This window comes from Branchiostoma floridae, chromosome 11 (assembly GCF_000003815.2).
Source record: "Branchiostoma floridae strain S238N-H82 chromosome 11, Bfl_VNyyK, whole genome shotgun sequence".
Taxonomy (NCBI): domain Eukaryota; kingdom Metazoa; phylum Chordata; class Leptocardii; order Amphioxiformes; family Branchiostomatidae; genus Branchiostoma; species Branchiostoma floridae.
In genome coordinates, this window is record NC_049989.1 from 12,484,309 (window position 1) to 12,494,354 (window position 10,046).

The 10,046-nt window shown below is 42.1% G+C and overlaps 1 protein-coding gene and 1 pseudogene across 1 annotated transcript; one reads left to right on the forward strand and one right to left on the reverse strand.

The window, feature by feature from the left end:
• Positions 1-492: 492 nt before the first annotated feature.
• LOC118426632 (sorcin-like) lies at positions 493-6,787 on the forward strand. Its single transcript, XM_035836139.1, has 10 exons — positions 493-531; positions 883-984; positions 2,425-2,518; positions 2,984-3,043; positions 3,453-3,522; positions 3,795-3,838; positions 4,032-4,179; positions 4,912-5,025; positions 5,622-5,680; positions 6,228-6,787. The coding sequence occupies exons 2-10, from the start codon at positions 908-910 to the stop codon at positions 6,252-6,254; spliced, it is 693 nt and encodes a 230-aa protein (XP_035692032.1). The 5' UTR covers positions 493-531; positions 883-907; the 3' UTR covers positions 6,255-6,787.
• Positions 6,788-8,207, reverse strand: LOC118426631 (annotated as a pseudogene).
• Positions 8,208-10,046: the final 1,839 nt, after the last annotated feature.

Genomic DNA, 10,046 nt, shown 5'->3' on the forward strand with positions numbered 1-10,046 from the left:
AATAAAGTTATTAAGCTAGGCTCGGGCGATTGCCGCAGAATCGTCGTCCGATCGATTTTCGCCAAATGTGACAGGGGTATTATGACAATCGGTGGAAAAATTGCAGAAGTCAGAATAATGACATGAAAGTAGAAACCCGCTACTGAAAACGTTAATTCATATGCAGCCAAAGGGCGAGTAGGCAAAAAAATGTGGCTCCCTCCGTGAGTGGGAGCGTCTGCTTGTGTTGATATGCTGTGTGCGTACGCACGTGTGTGTGTGCGTGTGTGTGTGTGTGTGTGTGTGTGTGTGCTTGCGCACGTGTGTGTGCGTATGTGTGTGTGCGTGCGCGCGCGTAAGTGACCAACGGTTTAAAGAAATTGTGACCAACAATATCATCCATGCAAAATAACTCGAGCGGAATTTGCTTCTTCTTGCTGGTTAGACATTTGAAGACAAGAGATACTTTACATACAGAACAGGTTGTACAAGTTTGGACACCCCACAACACCCGTCCAGAGCGCTGACGGCTGACTGTTGGTTCACAAAATTGTAAGGTGATTTTTCCTGTCTTTTCCATGCTCTAGACGCTTGTTGCCATACAACATAAACTGTTGTGTTCTTACGCTTGTGCATGTTTTTCTTCAGACACCTAGACGTAAATACACGAATGGCTGGAGGGAAAATAAAGTGACTGATGGGCCATGTATACGCATTTATTACAATAGCAAAATGTTGGTGCTGTTTTGCTTAGCATAAACCAAGGCGCTAGGCGTGGTTATCTACAAGTCTATCTGAAAACGACAGTGTTAGCCGACCGTAAATTGTGAAAAATCAAAGTCGGGAAAGTCATTTCAAAAGGACCGGCACCTGATCTATTGTATATAATTTCTACCCACCCAGGTGCAATTATCAAGTGTTCTACAAGATGGCGCTTCACCACAGTGTTGTCGGTCTGGTGTGTTTGCTGGCTTTTTGCCTTTCTGTGCAGGGCTTTTCCGACAGGTAAACTATTGATTTGTTTGTTTGTTTGTTTGTTTGTTTGTTTGTTTTAATCAGGCATCATTTTAACAAGGGTCATTCGAATTTGTTTTGGATAAGAACCGGACGCCGAGAAATCGGACAAACTTAAATTTGGTATCCTTCAATGAAATAAAAGTATGAGAATTGTCGACTTTATAATATCATCACCATCAAAGACAAAAGTTATGACTGATAATGCGCATATCTTTCTGTATCTGTATGGATATAGCCCGTAAGGTATAACCGCCCTTCGACGTAATACACCAGCTTTGCAAGCACGCGGCGGTGCGGCAGCAGTTGGTTATATTACACCGAACGACCTGTCACACCTAACTTTTGCACATCTGACTGCAAATGTTGTTTGAAGCTACTACTAGTACCTTGTATGGATACGCGTGTACGTGATATTAACGAATTCCACTCAGTAATAGTTCTAGGAATCCGAAAAGAACGAGTATTTCAACACATCAATCTTTGGTTAACACGTTGGTAGCTTGAAATAAAAGCATGACTATTTCTTATTTTGTCCGAGCTGTTTTAGATACGTAGTAGTTTTCCAGTACATTTTCCAGTTTATTAGTCGTTTTGTACATCGTGCATAGTATGGATATTTTTCTTACTGCCTTCGAGTGACATCCGCTACAGATATATGGACATAAACTACGTAAACACTAATAAGCTAGTCCATGGTTTGAGGTGCGCATGGAGCCATGGACACTGTGGGTTATATGTGTGTTGAAGGTCCCCAAGACATAAGCACGTCTTGACATGGTGTTAAGCGTGGTCTAGACAACATCCGTGCTATATATAGCAATATCCAGTTACAAGTTAGGCCACAGCACGTAAATTTTATGGATGACATCAGCGCGCGCATTAATTTTCGCTTGATTTCAGAAAAATTTTTTTTTTTTCCTACAGGGATGGTCAACATGACGATAAAGTACCAAAATGAGCAAATCTATTGTGTTGTAGCTTAATAATTGTACTTGTACCCAGGACTGTAGTTGTAGAAATGAAACTTATTGCATAGTTGTAAAAGTGACACCAATATGGAAGCTATGAGTGTAGCTACCAACTTTGTTGGTGATGCCAGTCTACCACACTAGTGTCCCTTTTACCACACCAGTACATGTCTTAAATACAGGAATGAATTACCTTGTTGGCTCTGATACCATGTTTTGTCCCTTTAATTCTTTTTACAAGTCATCACAACTTTATGGTGCCTATTTTTGAAAATGTACCCATCTTGTTTTTTTCTCCCATCTTGTTTTTTTTCGCCCTATCGCACTATTTTGGCAGTCTGCAGAGGATGTCATCCATAAAAGTTACTTGCTGTGGCCTTAGGGGCCTTTACATTTGACCTTGCACATGCGCAGTCAAACCAGTGAACCGCCTTATCATTTTACACGCCGTTTTGTACAGAAACCGCGCACAAGCAAAGATCAAGTCCTTGCTGGAGAAGATAGAAGATATTCTGAGTCTAGTAGGAGAGGATACTGGCCATGGCGATAACAAGGTACGAAAGTCCAGAGTGACATCTTTTATTACTAGTACCTCCGGAAAGGAATTGGTACTTCCAATGGACGGGATACTGCATACGTGCAAAACTATGTATATACTAGTATGTTGTGCAACTCAATAAAATTCTAATGAGTAAAAGTTTATGATATCGAGGTCCAAAAGAGAAACAAGGCGATTTGGGCCCCCAAGCAGCATTTTCAGGTACTGCATCATTACAGGCCGACACCCCCTTCTTCAAAGCAGTGTAGTATAGCCCATGGACAGCTAGCACTCAGTCATTCTCGACCGAAATGATATTCATTTATTTCATATCTAGGGCTTTCTAAGTTTTTTCTCTAGGACTTCTTTCACAAATGGCGATAGTGGGTTTGTGTTGTTGTGCTGTATCCTTATACTGCACAGTTATACTTATCCGTGTATATCTCTCACCTTTACAATCATGACGTGACACCACATGCAGGTCCTACGACAACCGGCTACGGACCCCCTTTATGGCTACTTCTCTGCTGTAGCTGGAGCGGTGAGTAACATATTAGTAAATTCCTCCTAGAGTTTTAACTACAGGTCTTTGATGAATCGTTTCGTAAATTCACGTTCTTATTTTAATAAAGGCAATCTTGTTACGTCATGCCCAAACGTGTGAAGTTGAAAACTGGATGTACAGAATGTGCGAAATGGATGATATTTCGTTCCATTTCGTTCCATTTCGCATTTTCTGTACATTCCATTTCCTTCCATTTCGTTCCTTTTCGCACATTTTGTACACCCGTATAGAATACACTGAGTACCAACAACTGCCGAACATGGCACTTTTCACAGTAGCATCCAAAGCTATGTTTGATAGAAGTGCTGCAACAAAGGCTATGTTTGCTAGAAGTGCTGTGTATGATATGATGTAATATTCAATATTGTTTATTGTGGTTTAAAAGGACGGACAAATTGATGCCCAGGAGCTGCAGCGATGCCTGACATCGTCTGGGATCAGCGGAACCTACCAGCGTAAGATAGACACACTACAGACAGATAGACAGACGGACACAGACACAGGCATACAGACAGGCATTATGTTGTTGGCTGTATTGAGCTATCATTTAAAATAGTCACACTTTCTTCACACACGCGCGCGCACACACACACACACGCACACACACGCACAATGTTTGAAAGAAGTTTATGTGCTTTTGATACTTTACTCAACCATTTATTTGTAACATACAGAGAACTATGTCACCATTAAGTTGTTTTGTTTGCCCACCTCCCAATGGCAACAGCATTTAGCCTGGAGACCAGTCGCATCATGATCTCAATGCTGGATGTATCCTTTTTTCGGCGATCTGTATAACTCAATTACTATGTCAACACAGGACGTTCTGTTAAGATTCGTTGGATGATGGGACAAAGTGGCTACTAGTACTCCAAAACCTTCCTGAAAAGCGGCCTGCAGGTCTGAATAAATAAAGGTTAAAACGAACAAACAAACAAACAAGCTCCTTGACTCCTCCAACAAGCGCGACTACAGTGGGAAGATGGGGTTTAACGAGTTTAAGGAGCTGTGGGCTACTCTGAACCAGTGGAAGACAACCTTCATGCAGTACGACAGGGACAGGAGTGGTACGGTCGAACCACACGAGCTACAGGCTGCCCTCACGTCTTGGGGTGAGCCACACAAAAAATTATTGAGATTAACCACATATTTGGTAGGATTGAAACACAAATGACTATCATCTTTTCAAGATGTCAACCTGGAGACCAGAATGTAAGATTTGGTTCACTCACTTTGGAAACGACCCCTACTATTTTCGAGAAGTGTGACGGGTGGGGCAGACCAAATTAAGCTAGATACTCATTTACAACCGAGCGAAGTGAGGAAATTCGTGTAAAGTGCCTTAATTTCTTTTCAAAGCTTAAGGGCATAATGTCGTAGCCATATAGCATAGCAGGCTTTTTTGTGTCTGTGAGAGGCAATTTGCATTTCCGCAACATTTTAGCATATTACAACTTGGGCCGCACGCGCCGCATGGCTACCGACTGCTCATTTACATACAGAATGCTGTTTACCAACACGTGACTCACAGCCATGGTTGTTGTAAGATAGAGAGTGGGCGGGAGCTCCATAATCGGCTATGTGTCTGGTCTACCTGCCTTAGTGCTCAGGCCATCACCGGCAAGGGTTAGTTCTCAACATCCAACAAAGCTCGAGAGATTGGTGTATGTCCCAACATTTGACATCTCTCTCAACGGTCTTTCCGTGAGCCCTCAATGGTCACCAAGACACAGGATTAAGCTCTATAAAAACTCTAAAAAAAGTCTTTACCTTATTGCTGTTTGACAACACCCTGTTCTAAAGCGACGCCGGCATAAAAATGGCCGCTCTCTTCACTCCCACAGGATACAATCTGAGTCCACAGGCCCTGAACATCATCGTGAAGCGTTACGGTGTCGACGGGAAGATCAAGTTTGACGACTTCGTGGCGTGTGCGATTCGTCTGAGGATGTTGACAGGTAGATAGATACAAGCTGAAAGTGACGTGTCCTTTTTGATATTGGCCAATCACAAAGACCCTCATCCGTGGCCTTAAATCAGGCATGCATCTCGAAAAGGCTCTCTCATAACTGGGCTGAGGTTTCCACTTGTGTGGGCGTGATCTGTAACCAATTGTCAGCCAATCAGAGAATCAGCTTTACTCAAAGAAAACCCTGATTGGCTGGCAGCTAGTTAGAGGCGGAAACTTCGGCCCGGTTTAGCAGAGGTATAGTGGGTGAGGCTCTTCGTGAGAGGATGATATTGACAAACTGTCAGGTTTTGTTGAAAGCCATCGGTTGAAAAACATAGCTATTTTCTACTACCAACATCTTCTTGGAGATAGCCCAATGACAATTATCATGTTTTTACCTTCGCTGGAATGTTATGCTTTGAGCGTGTTTTTCTGTCTGTCTGCCTGTCTATGACATTGAGAAGCCTTTGGTGGATCCTGATGATATTTGGTAGGTGGGTAAGAGTCAGGAAAACGAAGGTCAAGTTGGATAATGGGCCCCCTAGCGGCTTACTAAGGTACTGCAGCGGTACCATTTTTGATATCTTGTTATCTGTGTTTTAGACCACTTCAGACGCCGTGACACTTCTGGGACAGGACATGCCAACTTCGCATACGACGATGTGAGTATGGGATATCAGGCCTGTAGGTCAATTCAACGCCTTACGTATTTTCGCTACAGCTATCATTTTCTACAGCTATCATTTTCTAGTTTCCATAACTTCTGATTCTCTCCTAAAAACATCATATACTCTCTACCATAAGGTATAACTCACTCACTCACTCACTCACTCTGTCCCGTAGCTGGTGGTCGTAGGAGCAATCTGACTGTTAATGTGAACAGATTACATTTTATCTAGTAACATATCATAAAGCTTATGGCTATGACAGAAGACAATGATCGACAAACATATCACACGTGGTATTTTTACGACGTCCACAACAACTTGTCATTGTAGAGCTGTCGTGCAAAGGGGCTTTAGTCAATGTACTATTCTGTTACATGATATCGATTTAGGACCTAGTCTCGTGCTCTCTCGCGAGACCAGGTGTATCCGTGAACAAGATGCGCTGCAAGGCATCGAAAATTTGGAGGTATGTCTATATGTCATTAAAAAAAACGTCACTGTTTGAAGAATATTGTAGTAAAGGTTTTCTGTTGTTTTCCAGTTTATCCAGGTCGCGATGAACAGCTGAATACGACGGCTGTGCCAAGAACAGATTCCAGTGCTGTCAACATAAGCTAGCAGTAGAGTTGTTGTAATGTTGGTAACTGGTATCTTGAAAGTGGTATCTTCAGTACTTGGGAAGGAGAAATTTGCCTACATGTGATTATCCAATTCTAAATAAGATACGATACCCTTATTCGTATTCAACTTACTGTGGTGCAAATTGTTTCATAGAAACATTAACTTCTCAGAAATGTAGTCTGAACTGTCTGATAAACTCCAAACTCAACATTCCAGGTAACAAAAATGACAGCAGTACCAAAGGAATAATGACAATTTTGAAATATTCCGAATCAACAACATTATAATTCATAGTCAACTTGAAATTGACTGTAACAGTTTTTATTACCCCGACTAAAGCACTGCATCTATCGATAGCAATGAGTGTTATACGAAGGTTTAGTCTGATGCATGCTTACTTTTCTTTGTTTTTCGGGTGTATGACATGATAAGATTATGATACCTACCAAGTGACTGAAATAAAACTGACAATAAGGAGAATGTTAGTACCGTCTACTTTATTCTTAGTTTTAAAAGTGCAAGTATACTGTCTGAGTTCTCACGGAGATTTTCACATGACACATTAGACTTACACATATATAACAATTTTCATTACAGTCATGTATCATCATCGGGACAAAGCAATTAAACCATTATGATTAAGGATGTTTCAGTATTACTAGTTTTATCATATGTACAGCCACTTCTCAAACATTATACAAAACTTAATCAGTCCTCCAACTGGAAATGTACTGGTAAATTAGATAAAGCTGAATTTAAATTGGAAGGAAAGTGCATGTGAACAATCATAGCCTATAAGTGGGGCTTTTAGTGTGCATTTGCCGTCAATGATAATCTCTAAGCAGATGTTAGATGCAAAATCCTAACGGTTTTCTAGCTTCCCCGCTTTTTTTTTTCTGTGAAAGGCTACGTTTCTTCAGCGGTAGAAGAACATGACGACAGACTCTATGGCAAGCCTGTTTGTGCTAAATCCCGTGTAGGTACCGTAGCCGTCCCAATCCTTTGTTCCATAGTCTCCGCAATGCGGAGGGCCACCGGGCGAGTACCCACCACCACCGATACACATGTTCTCACACTCCGAACCGACACAGCTTACCCCAGGACAGACTGCAGTGCAAGCACCGTATCCGTTGAAGACGCGAAACTGCACAAACCCCGGGGTAGCTAGTTGATTTGAGACAACATTGGGAGATAACAGAGCCTCCACGATATGATCACTGCCCTGCTCGTACACAATGGGGATGGCCGGACCGTTGTCGTTTGTTTGCGTTCCCAGACCATACCCTATCGGGTAGTGATCTTTGCACAATGTGTACAGGTTGCCTCCGTAGTTGTCCAGGAAACCGTTAGACGTGCGGTATCGCAAGTAAGCGGCGCTTTTGTAGTTCTTGGCGGGCACGTTGTTCGGTACGTGCCACAGCATGACGTTGGAAGCGCTGATGCTGAAGTAGCCTGGGTTCTTGTAGTCGTCGGTAGTGGCCGATCCCATGGAGCCGAAGGTGTGCACGTTGGCCCAGTTGCCATCTCCTTCGGGGTAGTTGATGTTGTTCCCCCGGGTGCTGGACCAGCGATCCCCGGCCGTACACTTGCCGTACATGTCGTCCTCGTTCGTACACGCTGGAGACCAGCGTCCAGCCGCCTCCGGCCGTGGTCATGTCGCAGTAGGTCTGGTAGACGGTACCACCGTTACCAACGAGAAAGTAGGCTCCGTCCTGGCTGGAGGGGGTGGTCTGTTTGATGTGGAGGCAGGAGTCAGCGGGGTTGAGTTCGGTGCCCAGGCCGTGGTCAATGGTGGCCGCCATCACCGAGGCTTCAGCTTGAGACAAGCGACTTTCCAGACCGTTCACGGTGTTCGTCAGGCTGATAACCAGGGTCTGCAACGACAGGCACGCGTCGATTTCTGCCTAAAAAACAAACCAAATACAACAACAATCGATTAGATCACAGAAAAAGACCATATGCAACTGTGTTGTGCACGTAATATTTAATTTAGTTCCTTTTGCTCTTTCTGGGCTTCCGTCTATTTTCAAGTCGTTAACTATACTACCCAGTTCCATACGACCATGATGAAAAGACTTGAATGTATGTATCACCCTATTGCGCCTGGATAGTGTTCTCCAAGTTTTCCAGATGTGCATTCATATTGTCACAGCCAGCGCAAGTCCCGGTGATCTCATCATGGACATCCAGCTCTCCCGTAGTCCGCACATTCCCGTTAGGAACGGCGAAGGCGAAAACCAATAGAGACGAAATAAGTACCAACGACTTCATTGTGATCTGAGAACAGACTACCGATATCTGAAATGATTTAACCGTATGTGATCTGAGCTGTTTGCATTTGATTCTTGTGACGCACAAAATTTGAAAACATGTCCATCTCAGCTCTCATTTATCATCCACCAATTGCGGTGTTTGACAATGTTTTTAACATTCTATTGTTACTACGGTTGCATTCCTTTGTAGTTGATAATGTACCACATGTTGTATAACAAAGTTTTTATTCACAACCACATGTCGTATTTACATGAGCAGAAGCGGGGACCTTTTGTCACCTTCCTCAGGGCAATAATGACTGGTACTACTTCGTACTGCAGCTAGGTATCGCTGCCATATTAAAATGCGGTTCCAAAAGTAAAGAATTCTGACAATTACATAGGCCAAAGCAATAAACTGTCATGGATGCGTGCGGAAAAAAAACAAGATGGGCAACGAACACAAGATACCTACATTTCAAATGTAGAGACCATGAAGCTTGTAACAAGAATTGAAGCGATAAAACACGGTGTCACAATCAACAACATTTTTATTCCTGCATGCTTTCAGGCTCTTATTTATCATCCATTAATTTGACACTATCCATCCTGGGACGGAATGGGTGGGTGGTTGGGTGGCTTTTGAGCCCCCCTCCGTAACTCCTAAACTACTTATTGTATGGCCACGATCATGATATACTTCAGTATTGTATACCCAAGTTCTTTATTTAGAACCACATACAGTATTACATGAGCTGAAGTTTTGTAAACCTTCTGTCACCTTTCCCAGTGCAATAAGGACTGGTTCTTTTTCTATATTCACATATAATTAATTACAGATAATTGTAAGAACATTGAAAGCTATTTACATTGCTATCTAGAATATTTTACATTAGCACGTCTTTGCCATTTTCAAGACTACCTTACTCTTATTTACCCACACACATGCATCTTTACATACCAACAAAATATACACAACTAGAAACAAGCATTGTAGAATATTTACACCAGCACTTTCTTAACTCAATTCTACTTTTACTCATTTATATAGGCATATGCATTACAAAATTCTATAACACATTTAATAAGGACTATAAAAAACATAAGCAGCTGCCCCAAACGTTAAGTATCATCACATTTACACTAATATTGCCAAGTACTAAGATTTAAATGAATGTAAACTTAGCCTCATAAGAATGCAGTTCCAAACGTGAATGTGTCTATCCCCCCACCCTCCTCACGGTTCATGATTGGAGTGGACTTTCTGTATCTGGTTGTGACTAAAAAGCTTTGTTACAGTCACCTGGTTGAATCATTCACTGATACTATACCAGTTTATTATGACGATGCAAAAAATCTGTGACTTATCAAAAGATATAAAAACACTTGGTGCCCTGTCTTACTCAAAGGTTAAACGATAAAATATCTTAAACATGAAAAATTGAAAAGACTATATCCTCAACCTAGAAAAATATTAAAGGAAAATA